This window comes from Ruditapes philippinarum, unplaced genomic scaffold (assembly GCF_026571515.1).
Source record: "Ruditapes philippinarum isolate M1 unplaced genomic scaffold, ASM2657151v2 ctg689_1_1_1_1, whole genome shotgun sequence".
Classification (NCBI taxonomy): domain Eukaryota; kingdom Metazoa; phylum Mollusca; class Bivalvia; order Venerida; family Veneridae; genus Ruditapes; species Ruditapes philippinarum.
Window position 1 is genome coordinate 385,738 of NW_026858375.1, and position 21,173 is coordinate 406,910.

The following is a 21,173-nucleotide window of genomic DNA, read 5'->3' on the forward strand; positions in this document are numbered from 1 at the left end:
TGATGCTGTTCATTAATTTATTATTCTTATTAAAGAAACATAATGCTTATCTTAGTACACTTGAAAGTGGTTAATTTACTAGTTAAAAGCAAAACAACATAACATTCTCCCTAAGTGTTTTAAATTTAAAGTTTTGCTTCACAAATATAACCAATAACCCACGGAACACAAAATAAAATCTATACATATCCTTTAGGCCGATTGTGAAGTTTAATTGAAAAGTTATATTGACAACAAATATGCAGCAGTCCATTTATATTCTAGGTACTTTTTATATTTTTTATTATAAACATTTTCCATTATCAATTATTGATCATTGACTGTAATAAAAGTCATTCTTTTGAAGTGTATTTAACAGTGAGGACAAATGATCAGAGTCTCACTTTGATACTTTTTGTAATGTTTCGAAATATAATGTATGCAAAATTAGAAGTAATACCGGTATAGGAATAACGAAAGATATCTGTTATAATAATTCACTTCTCTCCATCTATTTCATGAAGGCTCATATCTAAAATGTTCCTAAACTTTAACCAAAAAAAATCTCATGCTTGAACATGATTAGTTTTGCCTTCCTGTATTTTTTACTCTAAAGCAGTTTTCTTTTATCATTTTATCAGAATTTAAGAAAATTATATTTTTGCTAATTGTAATATTGATTAAAAACATTTACATCAAGTTGTTTTCAGACCTTCCAAACGATTTCTGCCTTTCGCTAACCAGCCTTATGTCTTGGATTATGTTTAATATATTAAAAAGCTTTTACAAATCCATGAAAATAAGAAATTAGGAAAAAAGTTAATTGTGTTGTCTATATTTTCAAAACTAATCAAACTCAATTTCTTTTTAACAATTTTTAAATTTTTAAATTTCATTTATATTCATTCGACACATCAAGATATTTAAATGGCGCCTTTCATATTTTTCAATTTCTTTTGATTTTTGTGCATATAACATTCTTAAAAAAAGATTCGTTGGATATATAGATGACCTAGCTTTTGCTTCATTGTCTCTTCGGCAATAAGTAAAGTTACAAGGATTGGTATTTTTTATAGAAGTCAAGATATTGTTTATAGTTCACATTACTATTTTTATGATAAAATATTTCACACTTCAGTCGACTGTCTTCGAGCATGCTCTAAAACTATATTTCAAACATTATACAACACAAATTTGTTTGGACAGAAAATGCCTTTGAAAATTAAAGTATTTATGGCAACAACCGTTCAAAGAGATAACAAGGCGCCAATGATTTATGTGGAAGAATCAAGATATTTTATTTTCTAAACAATGATGAACAGTAACAGATGTAAAAGTTATTTTATAAAAAATAAAACTATTTACAATAAATAAAATTATGCCATAGAGAATATAAGAATATTAAACAGATATAAAGTATTTAATCACAACGTTATCTTTATTTTCAAAATGAAGGAAGTTAAATGCAACTTGATAAGGACTGATAACCTAATACAGAAAGAAATATAAGCCGATGCACATAAATCTAGGTGACATTATGCATTGTAATGTAGAAGTGAGGATGTGTCTACAATTCGTGTACGTATAAAGTCAAACAAAATCCAACACAAAATATACTGTAAACGGTACAGACGTCGACAATGAATAAATGTCTAATGTATTTTATCACAGTCTTATTGAGAAGTTTTCAATTTTAAACTTTCATAACTAAAATAATTTACGTCCATGCAATACTGCTTTGCCTTCTTCTGTCATACGGATCTTGTCTGCTTGGCTGTACCGAAGACTCCATTGATTTCTTTAAAGCCCTCCTAAATACAAGCGCCATTGCACCAATTGCTGCAACTCCTAAAATAGTATAACACAATCATTTATAAATTTAAATAAAGTGTTTTACCAGTTACAAGTCAATTATGTTATTCTATAAAAAGCATAAAACAATTAGTTCTGTATTCATATAAAATATTTTCATTATGATTAAACAGCAATATTTTCAAAGTTTTTCCTCACTATTTACACAAAGATGACACACCATAAAGCGTTGTAAAATCTGTTTTCATATCATTTTTGTTACCTGTCTGACAATGCAAATTATTGTACAAAATATTTAACACAGTCCTGCAATAGTTATGTCCCTTATTTAAACATCTGGTTAATTATACATGTTCTTCAATATTTAACAACATGAAACCTAAAAACATATTATTTTGTTCTCACCGTAATTACATAATTAAGAGTATCATATGTAAAGTTAAATATATCCTCTGGATAATTTAAAACAGACAAAACAAGAAAACAATATACTAACCAACAAAAGCACCGGTTGACACACCTATAACTATTGCTGTAGTTGGAAGATCAGTGTTGTCAGTTTCCTTTTCAGACTTCGACTGTGCTGTAGTTTTTGCTACGATTGATTTTGATTGTGTTGAACCTTTGCCAGCTGGTGCATTGGACGTTGTCGATATGGACGCAGTGTTACTGATTGGTGATTGAGAGCTAACCGCATTACTTGAACCAGAAGAAACGGAACTAGAGGCAGTTTTTGTTGTTATTGATGATACAGATGGTGAAATGCTCGTTTTGCCTCCTGTCACGTGTATTTTTGCAGCAGTACTTGTAGATGCTTGAGTCACTTTTGAAGCTCCAAGTGACGTGGACTTGACAGAAGGAGAAGTTGCTTTCGTTGAACTAGTAATAGTTGCAGTAGACTTTGTGGTAGAAGTTGTTTGGGTGGACAGTGTCGATGTTGATGCAGTAGTAGAAGTTGACGTTGTTGGTGTGGATAATGTTGTTGTCTGTAAATGATTCAAGGCATTTTGTATAATTGTATAAGTTAAAGAACCCTGTAAATTATATAATATTTGTGCAGATCATTAATGAAAAAGTGGCATCATTTCCTATGCTAGAGATTGTAGAATATTCTATAGAATTTTAAAGAAACAATCGACAGCATTTCAACAGATTTTTGTATACTTGTTAAGAGCATTGAATAAAGAAAGCCAATGTGTATTAAAATTTTATCATTGTTTTATTTATTGTTTAAAATTATTTTCTTACTGTAAGATTTTTATCCAAGACGTTAAATCGCCTGATTTCGAACTGTCCTGGAGAGAATGTCCGTGGTCCGAGATAAGGTTTAGCTGTTACTGTAACAGTCCTGTAAACATGTTGATATTAGAAAAACAATTGTATCAAATTTCAACAAGAGTTTCTCTTAAAGAAGTTTCTTTGAAATAAGATACAAATGTCATTTTATTCTATCATAGATTGAATAACAATTAACAGTTCATATCAAATCATTATTACTTATTACTTACTCAAGTGTACCACTACATGCAAATTTAAAGATAGACGAATATTCAAACAGGCTAGTACCATCAAATATTTAGAGACAAAGAAAATTTCATTTTATCAACAACAAACAACCACAAACAAACAAAATAAGAAACAATCAAACACGAAACAAAAACATAAAATAAAATAAACCAAACACAATTTAACTATTGATATCACGCATTTGTTCTGGTAAATCATCTTCTACAGGCGATAAAAATTAGTTTACCGTGCACAATTAAAAACTTGTAAGTAATATATTTATATCAGATGCCGGGTATTTACTTTTGCATGAAACAATTCGTAAAGTAACATTCATTGAAACAGAAATCGCAATATCATATTCATAAGATAATAAAATTTATCTTACGTTTTTTGCTTTGTAAATTGCTTATTGATTTAATTATGCTAAGCATATCGAATTACTATTTTTTGTACATGTATAAACAGTATTTAACTTTTCACAAACTTACGTTGTTTCCCCCACTGTAAGACCTGCCCTGATAATGAACCGTCCAGTAAAGTTTTCTCCTGGTTTAATTGTTGCCGAGAGAATGGAAGGAGGTAAAGCAAATTTCTTATCGTCCTCAATTTTCACATCAACATCTTGTTCTTTTGCACCTTCATTAATCACGGTGAATGGTATAGAGAGTGTTTCATTTTGGTAGAATTTCACTCCTACAAGAAGAATACATATGACAGAATAATAATTTGAAATAAATTAAGATTATATACAACACAGTTTTGCTGATTTAAGTGCAAAAGCTTTTTAATGTTTTTAGGTTGTTAAATAATTATATCAAACAAGTCAATATGAATGAATATATATGACATTGTATATATATTAAAATAGTTTTTTCTCCAACAAAGTTTTCTTAATTTACGAATAAACGAGTGTATATCACACTTTCCTTCACTAAAAGTTAAATTGTTATTGATAATAGACACACAACAATATAAATAATTTAACAGTTTAACATGTGATGACATGGCTGAGTTGGTCATGCGTATAGATCACTAGCCGCGTGGGCTCAAACCATGCAAACTTTCGTTTCCTTGAGCAAGAAACATTACACTTATCATTGCTTAGTACTGATTGGTTTCAGGCCCTGATTTGGAAGTGTGTGTGTCAACTCAACTGACCAGAAGTAAATTTTGTATAAACTAATCATAATCACCAATCAATGAGGGAATTTCCAGTTTCAAGCTGATGGGGGTTATAAGAATTGGATCAATTCTGCGAAACATGTGTCCCGATATATCTCGACCTTCAATACCAACCATAAAATTCTGAAAGATAAGAAAATAATTTCGCATTTAAAAGCAATCCACATGTGAGTTTATTTATGCAGCGTTACCAATAGCAAATAATAAAGTTGAAATGTGCATGAAGAATCAAAGCATATCATACTCGAATGGGAAAAAAATATTTAAACGCGTTATAAGAAAGTGGTTTTCTTTCTTAGAGTACGCTAACGCTGTAGTACAAAACTTTGTTATTCCTACAAAATATAGTTCTTGCAGTTAATTATCAATATACAAAATTACGTCTTCTAATGAAAACAAGAATTTGTAACAGAGTTACCAACATCCCCCGCCTCGGGGAAGTTTTATATGAAGCATAAAATTGTGCTATTTCAAAAGATTGAGGTATGGATCTAAGGACTTTCAGTTCAAAATTATGATCAATGCTTGATACAAATGCAACAATATATTTATTAAAGAAATAAAATGAAACACTGAATTTAAAAATCTATAATGTTAAGCTTTGACCTCAAAGTGTGACCTTGACCTCGGAAGTAAGGGTGCAGGTGTTGTGCATGACATATCGTCTTATTATTGTTACTATTTGTACCAAGTATTTTCAAAATCCCTTGAACAATGAAGAAGTTATAGATGGGACACAAAATATACCCTCTAACAGACTATGTTAATCTTTTACCTCTTAGTGTGACCTTGGAGGTAGGAACCCATGTTTTGCGCCTGACATATCGTCTAATTATTGTGATTATTTGTGCAAAGTATTTTTAAAATCCCTTGATCTATGAAAAAGTTATGGACTGGACACAAAATATACCCTTTAACAGACTATGTTAATTTTTGACCTTGAAATGTGACCTTGGCTTTCGGAGGTAGGGATGCAGGTGTTGCGCATGACACATCGTCTTATTATAGTGACTATTTGTGCCAAGTATTTTCAAACTCCTTTGATATATGAAAAAGTTATGGACCGGACACAAAAAATACCCTTTAACAGACTATGTTAATCTTTGACCTCCAAGTGTGACCTTGGTCTTGGAGGTAGGTGACCGATTGTTGCGCATGACACATCGTCTCGATGTTGAGAACAATTGTGGCAAGTATTTACAAAATCCCTTCAAAGATAAAAAAAAGTTATGGACCGGACACGACATATACCCTCAAATAGACAATGTTGACCTTGAATGAGCAAATGCCACCTTGACCCTGGAAGTAGGGATCTGGTTGTTGCGCATGACACATCGTCTTATTATAACAAACATTTGTGCCAAGTTATTTCAGATTCCTTTAATAAATGACAAAGTTATGGACCGGGCACGAAAGTGTGACAGACGGGCAGACGGACAGACGGACGGAGCCTGTTTCTATATCCCCCTTTTTTCTTCGAAAAGGGGGGGGGGAATAATGAAATGAAAAACCTTTTACATTTATATACGACATAAAAATTATAAATTACTAATTTTACAAGTGATACGTGCAACCCTGATACTCGTGGAAAGAAGATTGGGGCTCATTTGCGTAGAATTACACTAATGAACCAGAGGCTATGATTATATGATCAGCAGACAATAATTAATGCCATTACAAGAACTAATTATTATGTTTTCATTCATGTACAATTCTCACACTTTTGTATAGCAGAATTTCATTTTTACATTTTACTGCAGAAGGAAAATATCATATCCATGATATGTACTTTCCATAACATTTTGAAAGGTAATTTAAACTACCTTTTCAAATTTACAATACTCAATATTTTTATTTATAAATGTTATATATATTTTTATTATACGTTTGTGAAGTATATTTTACAAATATTTATTGCACTGAAACAAATATTAAAAAAGAAACAAACATCTTTTGGTACTGTAATGTTGGCATAAAACATTGATTTTCCTCTACGTCCTCCAACATTTGTCAATGGTTTCATGTCTATTGGCATTAATTGCCCCATGTTGAATAACATCCCCATTGCAACCTTCTTTACTTTTGCATACTCTGGAACTGTAATCGACAACTTGTATGTCTTTCCTAAAACAAAATTTTTTTAACAATATTGGAAGATTGATTTCGTTACAAAAGAAAAAACTCTTTAAAGTATATGCAAATACTGTAACAAGAACACAATAACAACTTCAGATAAAATGTATTGTAAACTATTTACCAACAATTGGTCGCCCTTTAATTGGATACTCTCCAAACCCTCCTGCTCCACGTTCAAGGAACTCGTGTGTGAAATCAATCGGACTCTCGCCGTCTACCTTGATGTCCCACATGTTTGAGTCAAGTTTAGATATCTTCCATGTCCCATGGTCAGCCTGTAAAAGTGGTTATCATTTATGTTATTAATATCCTATTCTGTTTTTCATCATGAAACTTTGTTAAGGATCAAAATAGATAAGGTGAAATTACACAAATAAAATAATTCACTTATTTGGGTTTTCATAACGAATATTTATTTCTTTTGTTAAAGGCACAATATGCCTCAAAAATCCTTATTTATCAAATTCTTTAGAAATGTCAAACATGTGTTTAATAATATTTTAATAATGGATTTAGAGCATGTTAGATGTTCAACAGCTGAGGAAAGTATTGCTGAATATGCAGTAATGTGTAAAGGAGCAAAAATAGTTCAACTATATAACAAATGAGTATTTTTTTAGAAATAAAAATGAAAGCATTTCTGGGACATAATGGCCCTTTCATCAATTCTATACCTTTGTAAGATTTACTTCCAAGATTCCGACGACTGTCCCAGCACTGGCTTTACCAAGAAGTTTAGGATGAGTGCTAGACGGTATTCCTGAATATTGGAAATATTGACAACTTTAATATTTTACAGAAACATAATACATTGTACAAATACATTGTACAAATATTCAAATACTTATTTTATATTTATAAGTGTACTATACACGTATTTATAGACCCACACGGACCTCTTTTATCTTGATATGTGAGTAATACATGTATATGTTTAGCTAGAAAACTTGCATGACGGGAAATTGATCATCATAGGTTATAGCAGATCGTTAAAGGACAAGGTGAAGGTTATGATACATAGAGAATATTGAATGAGTGTAGTTAAATACTAAATTCATTGAACGATTTGAATAAAATCATATTATGCGAGCCTCTGGCGAGCATAATATTGTTTTATTCAACGAGTTCAATAAATTTAGTATTGAATCTACATGAATATAATATTCTTTTTATCACATATATAATATATGAACAGTAAACTGTTAAAATGAGTAATTTTTCAATGACGCGTTTATAGTGTAACGCTAACATTAGCGCGCTTTAACGCTATGTTTCTATATAGCGCAAATGACGTCACGTCAAAGTGTTATTACACTAGTGTAATATCGTTTTTATTAAATGGCTTTATTACACTCCTGCGCCGTGGTTTATGTGATAATAGTAATTTATTTATTATTGACTTCGAAAAGAATGTGCATGTGATATACCTAGAGGGGTCACAGCTATGATGACAGGATTTGATCTTTCAACCTGAACCCGGAAGATAAGCTGTGTCATCGTATCATCAACTGGAATTCGGAACTCTTTTCCAGGTGGCGAATGGTCAAAGAACCTCATCACGTGCACTAGAGTTGTCTTTATACTTTGCTGTTCAAATTGATAATATAAAAATATATTAATGCGATAGCAGATATTGTCTGTGATAAACATAACGTTTAATGGATTCCGCAGTATGGCAATACTGGTACTATGTACAAATAATTTTGTTAAATGACAAATAGAAAATAACAAATTTATACGTTTCACTATTTATTCAAATATATTACTGATAATATGCCGATATTGATAACCCCATGATTGTTGAAACCTATTTGTTTACATATAACAAGCAATATAATACATAATTATATATACGTATAAATACATTTTTACCTTTAACAGATTCAAGGCTGACCCGATGTTATTTTTGTTTGTTTGAATCACAGAACCGCCAGATACATTTGCTAACAGCTGGTAGAAATTAATTTGGCGTCTGTGTCGCATATCTAAAATTTAAAGAGACTGGTCTTCATACTTTTATCTATATCTTACTACCATTATTGTTAAGATACGCTTAAATCATCTTAATAAAAGTTATATAAAATATTCTAACCGTCCAGTTTTTAACTAGAGGTATGGTGTTTATTTAAAGGAGAATATGATAAAAAATTAACGTACGTTATTGTTAGAACATTTTATAAATAAATTAACTAAGTAACAGCGTTTCTTAGTTGTTGACATTGTTTTTAACAAAGCATTTATTCATCCTTAAAGAAAATATCTTCAAATCTTTAAAAGTGGTCGTGTGATTTCTTTGCGCGCTTTATTTGTTATCAGGTAAAGTGAATTGGTACATAATGGAACGTCTTTAATATCATAAATGATAATGTTGATTCCATTTAGAATTATACATAACAACAAACTAATTATATATTGATATTGTTGATAAGTATGATATATCTATAAATAGCAGATAAGAAATTGTTAAACAACAAATATTATTAATCTTAAAAATAAGTATACTTAATTACTCAGAACTCTATCATCATATTTTAAAGAATTATTTTGTAAGTAAATCCAAACGATAAATTTCTATTATTTTTATCATTTTTTTGAAATACTTATGGAAAAAGCGCCGACTGTAAACTTATCCACATTAAACAAACAATTTACCATAGTAATTGCTGTGTCCCGGTAGGAATATAACATCAACACGGATGTCTCTTTCTTTAATGAGAGCAAGCTGGTCTTGGGTGCCTTCTGCTGTACTAGATTCATCTTCAGTTATGACATTGATATGGACATTTTTCTCAGCCACTTGCAGAACTTTAATTAAATTCGTGACTATTAGTTTCATAAAATAAATTGAGCGAATGCAATTAATGGTTAAAATTATTCAGTTGAATAATTTGTTAGTGGTTTCAGAGAAATATTGCAGATAAGAAAACACACCAAAGACAAATCATAAGATTCTCTCCGTCTTCATTATTATGCTTCTTATCAGTAAATTCTAAGATAATAAAGGCATCATAGACATGTATATGTGAAAATGTCGCTGAAAATTATATGTATTTTGAATGAAACTACAACTCATATAAATGCTAAACATTTTGATATGTTGATGAAAGTTAAATATCTATAGATACATACGATATTAGTATGTATTTGTTTGTTAATTTTATATTCAAAATTACGGGATTCATTCCGATGACTAATGTATATGTACAGGTTTGCTTCCAGTTGCAAAATACATATACGATCATATAAATCTAAACCATTCTTAAACTTTATTCACACCGCGCTTCCGATGTAGATATTTGAACACCATTTACGTCATGTTAATGTTAAAGAATTTGTATGCCCGTTTTTATTTTTATGAAACTGCTGCAAGGAAACAAAAAATGTCATAAGTTCTCACTGTCGAGTATGTCTTCTACTACATTGTGTCTGTCTCCATTGTCCCTGTATTTTATGACATCTGACACTTCTGTCGGATCTCTTATAACACTTATACCGCGTCCTGAAATATGAGATCAAAGCTTTGCTTAACAACATTCGTTTGAATCATTGATGATTTGTATTATAAGCTATGTTATGTAGCTATGTTAAAATGTCTGTAATCTCTTGAGAAAATAAACAAACAAAAAATACCTGAATCGAAAGCATTGATGTTTTCAAATTATGGATAAAATGTGATGCGCATGCACTTAAAATCGCTTTACCTTATCAAACATTTTTTTTAATATTTCAATAGAAAACAAATCTATTATTCATTCTAATAATATTCTCTTAACTTTAAGAACAAAGTCACCTTACAACCTACCGACATATAACCACAACAATATAAACACAGCGGGATTATAAAGTTTATTTTTGAAATATCAATAGTATATAGATATAACCAGTTATATGTTTAACATACCGTAACTTAAACTCAATAACATGAATAAAGTGCACGTGTTAACAATTTATTTAAAGACAAAAATCTTTAAAATGGCATAATAGTGTGGGTACATTCTACTTTTTTATTCCCTGAGCCAATCTTATTCGTTAATATGTCTAAAGATTGAATGACAATACCTGCTAGTTTTACAATAACTTTGTTTTGTGTTTCAACTATGTCTTGGAGAAGCTCTTCTACTGCCGGTTCATTCACTGTGCTCAGTCTGTCAAGAATATAGATATCACCAGAGACTTTAGTATCTTCTTCATATCTGTAGTGGTTGTCTGAAAAAAAGTGAATATTTCATTTGTCATATTTGTTAATAAGGTGTTAGTTAATCCAATTTTTTGGATTTTTATTTGGTTTCCAAACTTTACACGTTGCAATATCAACATGAATTGCTGTTAAACAAAGAAATAACCAACAGAATCAATTAAGGTAATGTGAAAAAAAAGTTGTAATTAAAAAAAAATACATTAAATACCAATTTACGTTACTATTATTTAAATTATTACTTATTTCTTTTTAATTTTAAGTAATTTTGCTGCTTTAATGCTTCCGAGGAATCACTTTTTTCCAGACATTTATACATAACAAGAATCTTAACATGATCATATATATCTGTAATATTTGCTGCATTTAGAAATCTTACTTTAAAGCGCCATGATAGATGGCAATAAAACATCAAGCAACAAAGAAAAAACAGCAACCACGCCTTTAAGCTCTAAACATAACTTTTGTTTCTGCTCTTTTTTTTATCATTTTAGAATTATTTTGATAACAAATCTTTTCGTGACTTCAAAACTGATTATTTTTGGACATATTTGTTTGATGATAATATTTTTATCTCTCTTAATATTAGAGCAACCATACCAAGAAGTCCATACCAAATTTGTTAAAGAAGCTATTTGCTTTAAGAAACAAAATGTTAAATGTTGAGCGTTAAACATCATAATTGCTCATTCTCCTTTTTGTATGTCTGTACTTTTCATTTCGTATTGTATACATTTATTAATTAATTTTCTTGTTACTAGATACAATTAGATTATGAATTGTGAAAAAAAAAGTATCATCATTGTTATTATCATTATATTGATGTTATGTTTGTAATTATTATTGTATTATAGAGAAAGTACATTGTACAAATCTAAATAAAATATCAGTTCTGTTCATGGTGACGATCAGAGAAACGTTTTGGTATTCAAGTCAGGTTATCACAAACACACCTGCTGTTTCCCTGTAGCAACTCGACAATAATGAGTCGGATTATTCAACAAATCTTGACAGAAAGCACTTACTAATGTACATAATAAGAGTGTGTTATCGGTGCATATTTTGAAAAACTTTTATACACGTAAATTACCTGTATGGATAATGAGCTAGGATAGACTATTTGTTTAGAGTTGAATGATGACATGGCAAAAGTCAGATCCGGGTTATGAATATTTGTGCATGAAATATTTTAAACAGATAAATTAGATACACATAGATTCAGATTTTAGGTATTACAAAAAAAATATTTGTTGTCAGTAAAATTTTGTTTAGTAATATTGATATTCTGTTCGTAATGATTAAAAGACAAATGTATCAAAGACTTTTTTGTTTAACTGCGCATTAAAAAGATTATTTAAGCTTTGGAAAAATTCATAATAAATATACTTATAAAACTGGATTTTTAAAACTACAGTTAATCTTTATTTGTTTGTTTATGTGACGAGGCGTTCCTTTTTCAATATCTCAACAGACTATGAATGTGGAAATAAAACCATAACACTATATCAACAATACTTGGTGTTTAAGTAAATCTGTAAACAAAAATTATGACAGATATAAGCCTGCAAAATATGATGTGCTTGTTTATAATTGTATAACACAAACAACATATAAAAATTTAAGTAAGAGTACACTTTTCACACATTATATACAAATACATGCATGTCTGTCATATGATGATTTAATCCTTAAAATCTAAACATATCCGAATGTTTTGCTTACAATATACTTCTTTAATCCTTTAATTTGTAAAGTAGGTTCAATCCTAGGCCTAGTTGAAGAACGGCAGATTGAAAATTGCAAATCTCATTTCTTTTTACTCTCATTTCAAAAATAGGACGCATTATTTGCTAATGGAAAACATGGAAAATAAATTAAACCACTTGATATCAGCTAGATGTCACTATTAGTGAACGCAGTATTGCAACCATAAGTAGTATATAGGTAATTCGTGTGGATTAACTCAATGATCCACCGAGGAATTGAAAGCACTTCAAAAGTTGGGTTTGTTTTACCTAGTGAAATCATCTTCAGTGTTAAAATGATATCAAAAGAGTTTAGCGAGAATAAAATCTGTGTATATTTCAAGATTATGGGATATCCTATTTTTACTGTATAGTTATGATATTTTACTTTTTCACTTGCTAAAGAACGTCTGTTAAGAGGACAAAAAATGATCATTAAAAAGCTTTTGTCACATATTAAAAATAAAAATCGAAATATCCTTATGAAGATATTCAAGAATCGAACATTATTATACAATGTACCTAAATTAATGAACAGAAAATTTTGCGGTAAAAATAAAGTAAGTGAACTGAAAACAGAATCCAAAATTTAAAGTTACTATTGCACAAACCTATACTTATTATCTACGTTTTTATTTTAGTTTATACAATTCTTTATTTGTAATCTTTTTATTTACGTAATTAAGTACATAAAAGATAAATTTTACGGATTGTGCGATTTATTGCTTATGACAATAATTTGATAATTCGTTTACAGTATCTTATATAAACATTTTACAATGATACTTAATGAAAATAATTTCAAACTATGTTATCATAATGTAAATCGTTGATTTCTAATATTTATATAATCAGATTTGAGTAATGATATTGTTACATTGTCCTTGCACACACAGATGCAGATCATTCATCATTAAATGATATTTGAATAATAACATAGATTAGTATGTATGTTTTCTACGTTTCTCCCAATATTAGTTCAATTAATGTAAAGCAAATATTTTGATGGTATTTAAACACTGGAATGCTCGCCTTTATTCTCAAAATCTCAACCATTGCCCTTTGGAATTCCTTATGGTTGTCAAACTGACATTATTATTCAACAATTCATTATCAACTGTATAGGACCTAGTCAGATTGCAAGAACATTCGGGCCGCTCTGCCCCTACACAGGTTTGGTCCAAACATTGCAAGGGAGTAACTTGCATACGACACAATCGTTAATAGTGTTGTAATTACTCTCGGGGGATTGATTTTATCAGAATTTAAACACTTATAACGGCAAGTGGGTGATAAGCACAGTGTGGCGTCTGCAATCAACGCCTTCAGTACATAATCTCCAGGTCGTTATACGACAGCACTATGTTTAGGTCTTTCAATTAAGCAAAATTGACTTACAAGTGTTACGTACTATATTGACTGTTTTGAGTGGAGTAAGCGTATTATTTTTTGTTTTTGTTTTGGATTTTGTTTTCTTGTCTTTGTTTTTCTATTATTATCACTTTACTTTTCGAGATATATAATGTACACTTTGCAGACTTACTTCTGTGTATCTTACTGAAAAAGCAAATTTTACTCAATGATGAATATTATTTGTTTTATATAATTTGCACATAGCTATTGAACAAGGCACATACCTCAATCCTGTTATGAAAAACTACTGCCATATAATTTCAGACATTTAACCTTTTGACTTTTCTAAATAAACAACAAACGAATTCAATTTTCTATAATGGAAGGCATTTCTCATCAAAATTAGCATTAGCCTGAATGGCCTCTATAATTAAGTAAGTAAATTCTTTCCTAAAGTGACATGTGTTACAAATTAACATTTATCTATAACTGCCCTACATTATTACTTGTAATAATTTCTGGACGCTTATAGATATACCATGCTCATCTTTGAGTAAACTATTTTTAGTGAGGAAATTCATCGACATCTATAAATTCTTACTGAATATGTCTTGTTTCAATAAAAGAACGTACAGACAATGTATGGGAATTTGCGTTCCTTATTACGGGTCAAGTAAAACTTGTCCTTTCTTTTAAAAAAAATGCCACTTTATTATAATGACACTAAATATTCATTAAACGTTACACAGTGTGTAGGATTTAATTAAAGCATACCATATCTACTTTGTGTGAAGTCAAAACATGTTTATTTATTATTTACAAAAGGCTTATGTAGCAACCTTCAATATTTTCAAATATCAAATTTGGGCATAGTATATCTTTAAACTCGTTATGTAACATCAAACTAAAACATTTACAAATATTAAACATGAACCTTTATGAGTTTAATAATTTCGTTCATTTTCCGTAAATGTATAATCCTTTAATTAAATCATTACTTATAACTTTAACATATAAATATTATTCACATTTATTACATTTATTTAGCAGTGTGCTACACATAGATAAAGCCTATTTATTACTTATCACAAGGCATCAAAAAAGCATAGTATTTATTCATAAAGAAAAAGATCGTGTAACTGCAGACAAAAAAATGCTAATCATAGGAAAATATTTTCTACTACAAATATTACATATCAATGTTATAGATAATAGAAACAAATAACTGAGGCACAAAAAAGACATCACTGTTACACAAGAATAGCGTATTCTACAAGAACGATTTAATATTGATATCTAACAAAAAGGTTGTGAACATATCGAAAATTCATACAGTACAATAAAACTAAGCGAGTTTTCTATTAGAATTAATCTTTTACTGATAAAAATGACGGACTTCTTCAATACTGATTGTTTTAAGATGAAAACAGATCAAAGTAGAAGAGCGACATTTAAAATAGTTGCTGTGTGTCAGACAAAACAAAAACTAGACTTAGCGACATTTTATGACATTTCATAACTTTGACAGTAAATCTTATACCATCTAAGAGAACTTTTTTGTGTGTTTGTATGTTAAATCTCCATCTATACATTCAAGAAAAGACCTAAATTTACACTAAACCTCAGAAATTGATACCTATTTATTTTATTTAAAAAGTTACTCTAAACGTAAGGAGCAATCTATTTTCTTCTTTGTGTATACTGTTGCCAACAAATGTATGTTCAAAAAGAGGAAAATTCCATTGTAATAAAACAGGGTTACTATTAAATCTTTCCATTTATTTCGTATAAGTGAAAAAGGTTTAAGACATTTTTTTCAATTGGTCATGACATTTACTTAATATTTTTATCATCTGCAAAAAAAAGGCAAAAACATTTTTATAATAATGTAATAATTAATTTAGAACATATGACGTTCATATCACCTGAAGAAAATCTTGCTGAATGAAAAATAATCAGTAAAAACGGTAGCAAACTAAACAAATTAGGTGTATACCGATCCGCTTAAGTGTGAGTGTCGCGTTTTCGTGCTTAGTCACTCATTCAATGTATTCTTAAATAATAAAATAAAAGTATGCGTATAATTTCACTGCATTAATATTATTCATTTTCGACCAATATACAACCGTGACGAGAGTGTTTTTGTAATGGTCTTTTTAATAATATCAATAGCAAAAACTATCTAAAATATGTTTATCATAGTAACTGTAAATTATAAAAAAAAATGGATTAGCTTAATTAAACAATTATCAAGCCATGAATCCACATTGACTGTAGATACCACTATCTGGAAGTACTTTTAACATCCGAAATTCTCCTTATAACCCAATCCATTAACACTTTGTGTCTTTACGAGACATATTTCAACAGAGGAGGTATAAAATGATTGATAAGTGTTAATTTTGAAACAATTTGAATGTAAACATATGCACACTGATCTTTTTTCACTAGGGTGTTTTGTCTGCCTGTCTAAAACCATCATGACAATATATCTTCATACGTGCTTCATATAGCTGATTTCTATTAGGTTTGGTCGTCAGACCCAAACAAAAATTGTTAGCAGAATTTCAGACAACAATATCGTAAACTACCAATTCGCAAAAAGTCCTTCAGTATGAATTACCTGACAAGCGCATTGATTTTCACACATTCTCAGAGAACAGAAAATATAGTTCCCGGTTGGTCAAAGATTTGTAGACCTACTATTGTGCAATTCTTTTAAATTTCAGCAAATTATCGGCAATATATTTATATAAGTTTTATTATAAAGTCGTCAATTTGTACCCTTCAATTAAAAGGCGATCGTTTAAATGGAAAAAACGCATCAATTTGTCACGTGATCAATCCCCGCTTATTCAGCATTTGTTTCCAACTATTACAGCAAACGAAAGACTATCATCTCTCAACTTTGACGTTTCTGATTGTCTGAGACGCAAACAAATTCAGCGCTTTCTGTGCTTTGATTTAAAAAGGAGCCGACCAATCTCTTATTTACAGAATTTATTTTATCAAATATCTCACATAAGTTGGAACCTTTAGAAAATTGCAATGTCACTCAGAGTCTAAATAGATAGATTAAAATAACTGTGGTCTGGGTCTTATTACCTTTAAAAAAACCTTTACGAATACAGAGAAAAGGTTATTGGTGAAAGCTGTTTTCTCATGATTTCAACCATCAATGATAACGTGTATGCCAGTGTCTTTATGTCGTAAAGCAGAATTTAAATATGGTCGATTTTACCTCTACTGAAAATATTACCTCTGTTTTATTTGGTTTATGCCGATAGAATAATATGATATACTAAATATGTAAAAGATAATGCATGGAATAAAAATTATTTAATGATATACATTACATAGCAGGTCGGAATATTAACAGTTTTTTCAGTCTTAGTAGACATATCGAAGGAAGAAAGGCAGGCATGAATGAAGGAAGGAAGGAAGATAGGAAGGAAGGCGGGAATGAAAGAAGGAAGAAATAAAGGAAGGAAGGTATGAAGGAAGGAAGGTGAGAGGGAAGGAAGGAAGTAAGGACGGAACGGAAGGAATGAACGGAAAGGAAGGAAGGAAGGAAGGACGGAAGGAAGGAAGGAAGGAAGGAAGGAAGGAAGGAAGGAAGGAAGGAAGGAAGGAAGGAAGGAAGGAAGGAAGGAAGGAAGGAAGGAACGCAAGGAACGAAAGGATCCAGGAACGGAACGGATGCAAGGGTAAATGATTTTTGATGGAACACAAAAATAAATTAAAAGGAAAAGGTAGCTTATAGATTCTACGCAGGAGGAAGAAAACAGTTTTCTGATAAATGTCTTCTTTTTTCACTTCGACTTTCGAATTCTTTGGAAAGGGTACAGTTTCGAACGAACGTCTGCCAAAAGTGAATGATAAAGCTAAAATGTAAAATATGAATAGAAACGTTTGTTATACAATCTCGTTATTTTAATTTGATGGTTTAACTTTTCCATATAAATGGTTGTTTGAACTGAAGTTATTTAATAATATTTAATCTATTGTTTATTTACAGACCTGACATTTAAACAAAACACTTTAGTTTCATTAAATATCATAAGATATTGACCTGTTATGGGGGAATTTAAAGGAGTTCAATTTAAAGATTTGTACAGTAGGATGAACATTGATAAAACTGCAATTATAAGTAAATAAACAAAGGTGTTAGGCTTAAATTTGCTTTTAAAAGATGGCTATTAAATTGCAACTTACTTTGAAGAATATTATATTTTCTTATTGACTTTCGGATCATTCTGAGTATAATAGTACGTGACTTGAATAATTAAAAACATCGACACAGAAAAACAATATATTTGGTATAATAATAATTGCCTCCTTTAAACAAACCTTTGAGAATAAAATGTATATCATTTTGAAATATTAAAATGACATCAATTAAACATACCAACTGAACAAAAATCTTTTTACATGACTAAGTTTAATACAGACAAAATCGGTTATAGGGCGGTTGCAGTAAGGTCAATCTGCAGATATCAAGTAACTAGACATAAAGATATATTGACATAAAACATAACTAAAGACATTTGAGTCAATTGACACCCGATATCCTGCTGTGTTGAAATTAGATGCACAAACATTTGACACTCGTTAGCAGTTTAATATCGAAGCACCTAAACGATGGAGAAATGAAAAGGGTATAGATTTATTTAACCATAGTTTGTAAGGAGAAATATATATGAAATTTGATTAACCTTATTAAGTGACACCCGACACAGTTAATATGTCTTGGGGAAAAACACGCACGCCCACGACAAGTGATTGCTAAATCTTGCAGTTTTACAATGTAAAAAATACTGGCATTGGAAAACTATATTTGTCAAATCATATTCTTTGTAAAAGAAATATACTTATTTTCAATAATTATAATATCACAGGTTGTGATTAGTCAATGATTTTTGTTTCAGTATAACTTATTGAATAAAAAATACAAATTATCTATTAGGTATGCTCACATTTACTTAAATGTAGCAATGTCTTTTTCTTCTTCTTCATACTTTGCATGGTCTTTACCATCGGAATTTTAAATTAGATATAAATATATACAGCACTCTTAAATTACATATTAACTGCATGAACATCCCTTGAATAAAACTTATCATATGATTCAATTAGAATTAATAAAATTATTACACTTTGCTAAAGTAGTAGCGAGCAGCTTCGTTCAAAGGCTCGGAAATTTTATCAGGAAAAAATACCCAAAATTTTTCCGTTTTAAAATTAATGATTTCGTCTGATATTCATTTTAATTGGTTATTGTTTCAATTACGATCAGTCATGTATTGAATTCATACTGATATAATGGTTCACACTCGTGTATTGTGTATCCGCTGAATTTGACAAAGAAAGTGAAATTGTTACAACATTGACAGTTTTCATGACGTTGTAATATCTTCTTTAAATTACTCTTAAGAAAGACATATCATATCATATATATCCACCAGTGTTGCAGATATGACGAGTATCACCTCATGGAATTGACTTTTTTTAGATTTAATTACAAAACATCTTGTTCTTTCGATATACTGGGTTTGGATACTGATACTTATAAATAAAATGTGATATCAACTATTGTATGTACAAAATATCTGATGCCAATGTAACAACGAATGAAATGGCTTTGTTAACAGTTATTTTTAGTTTTAAATCTTATTCGTTCTCATACACTGTTATCATTTATTTATTTTAGCATTATTATTATTATTATTATTATTATTATTATTATCTATTTATCTATCATAATTATTACTTATTTATTTATTTATATATATATTTATTTATTTTTGCTTTCAAGTGTTCAAATGATTCTTTACGAAAACTAACAGCATATCAAACTTTTATCTTTTACAATAATAAACAAATTGCAACGAGATGAAAATAACTAGATATTTAATGTAATGCTTAAAATGAATAGATTGATAGAGGAAGTGATATTTGAAAAAAAATGCCACATGAAGATATAGCACACAATAAAAAAATAAAGAAAAAAACTGTAAAAGAAAGAATTCTATAAAACAAAAAGAAAAAAATCATAATAAAAAAAAAATTTAGATACATACCGTTAATATATGAACTTTCTGATTCATCATCTATTAATATTTGTCCAAATGTCAAAGAACAAAAACTCAAAATCAGAACAGTTATTATGCCACTAGATGATAAATCCATTTTTTCAACCCTTCACTCCGTTAAAAAGTCTTCTATACGACCTAAAAGATCCGTACCAAGTAATCTATTACACTTGTTAATATATGAATACGCTTTATTGGTCTAATTTGATCTATTTTTCCTGTCCTTCGTAAATGTCCGCATGCGAAATATTAAAAGGAAGTTTGCACGAAATTCATCAAAATGCGGCTAATTTATATCACGTGACTTTGGTGACGAAGACGAGGCTTTGCAAAAAATAATTGTGAGACAAAAATATACTTTACTATCTATAGAAATTCCAAGTGTTTCAAATTAAAATCAATATGAACTTTACTAAAACTGATATATCCGTTTACATGAAAAATGTTTTAAGATATTTATTTTTAATCATTGGTCATTTAAATGGTTATTAATCGTAAAAACATTGACAGGATTGGCTCATTTTCATATTTCTTGTTAAGGTAATGGAATATTTAAATCACAAACATGGCAAACATAGACGCTATAAGTAAATAATTGATTACATATCTGTTCAGAGATTTCACCATACTTAGACATTATTTACGGATCCATACGACTGACAAATCTGCACTTCTTCATACTTCAACCGTGGACCTAATTTTCCGTGTCACATTTGTATTCGGACCATTTCTCTCGTTCTGTATTCGTGTTCTGATATTTGCACACTCATGCTTATAATGCATTCGGTTGCTTGAAAATGACATGTTAAACCGTACTCATATTAGCCAATTATTTTGTTTTTATTTTCCTAAATATGAAAATAGAAAATAGAGAAAAAATGCCCAATTTCTATCATCTCAAAATGCGTGATTATCAAAATTTTAACAACCATAATGACACTTCAAATGTATCACAAGTACTTAGGTGACTGTGTCCTGACATATGCTCTAAAAATACTTAAATTAGATTATAGTTATTATTATGTATGGAATGTTAAGTTATCTGATAGGCAAACATCTTTATGGTCACTAGATAATACTAGTCAGTATATTTAATCTTTAATCCACAGGGGACATTTATATACACTGGGATTTTTTAGCTTACTTTATGGTAATACTGTTCTCAATATA

At 29.7% G+C, this 21,173-nt stretch overlaps 1 protein-coding gene across 1 annotated transcript; it reads right to left on the bottom strand.

The window, feature by feature from the left end:
• Window positions 1-1,251: 1,251 nt before the first annotated feature.
• LOC132753018 (uncharacterized) lies at window positions 1,252-20,259 on the bottom strand. The gene is made up of 14 exons (XM_060743431.1): window positions 19,992-20,259; window positions 10,678-10,824; window positions 10,016-10,117; window positions 9,271-9,423; window positions 8,491-8,603; window positions 8,046-8,205; window positions 7,293-7,378; window positions 6,740-6,893; window positions 6,431-6,606; window positions 4,494-4,605; window positions 3,789-3,993; window positions 3,040-3,139; window positions 2,288-2,777; window positions 1,252-1,827 (listed from the first exon to the last, which is right to left on the bottom strand). The coding sequence occupies exons 1-14, from the start codon at window positions 20,098-20,100 to the stop codon at window positions 1,697-1,699; spliced, it is 2,238 nt and encodes a 745-aa protein (XP_060599414.1). The 5' UTR covers window positions 20,101-20,259; the 3' UTR covers window positions 1,252-1,696.
• Between the last annotated feature and the right edge of the window lie 914 nt (window positions 20,260-21,173).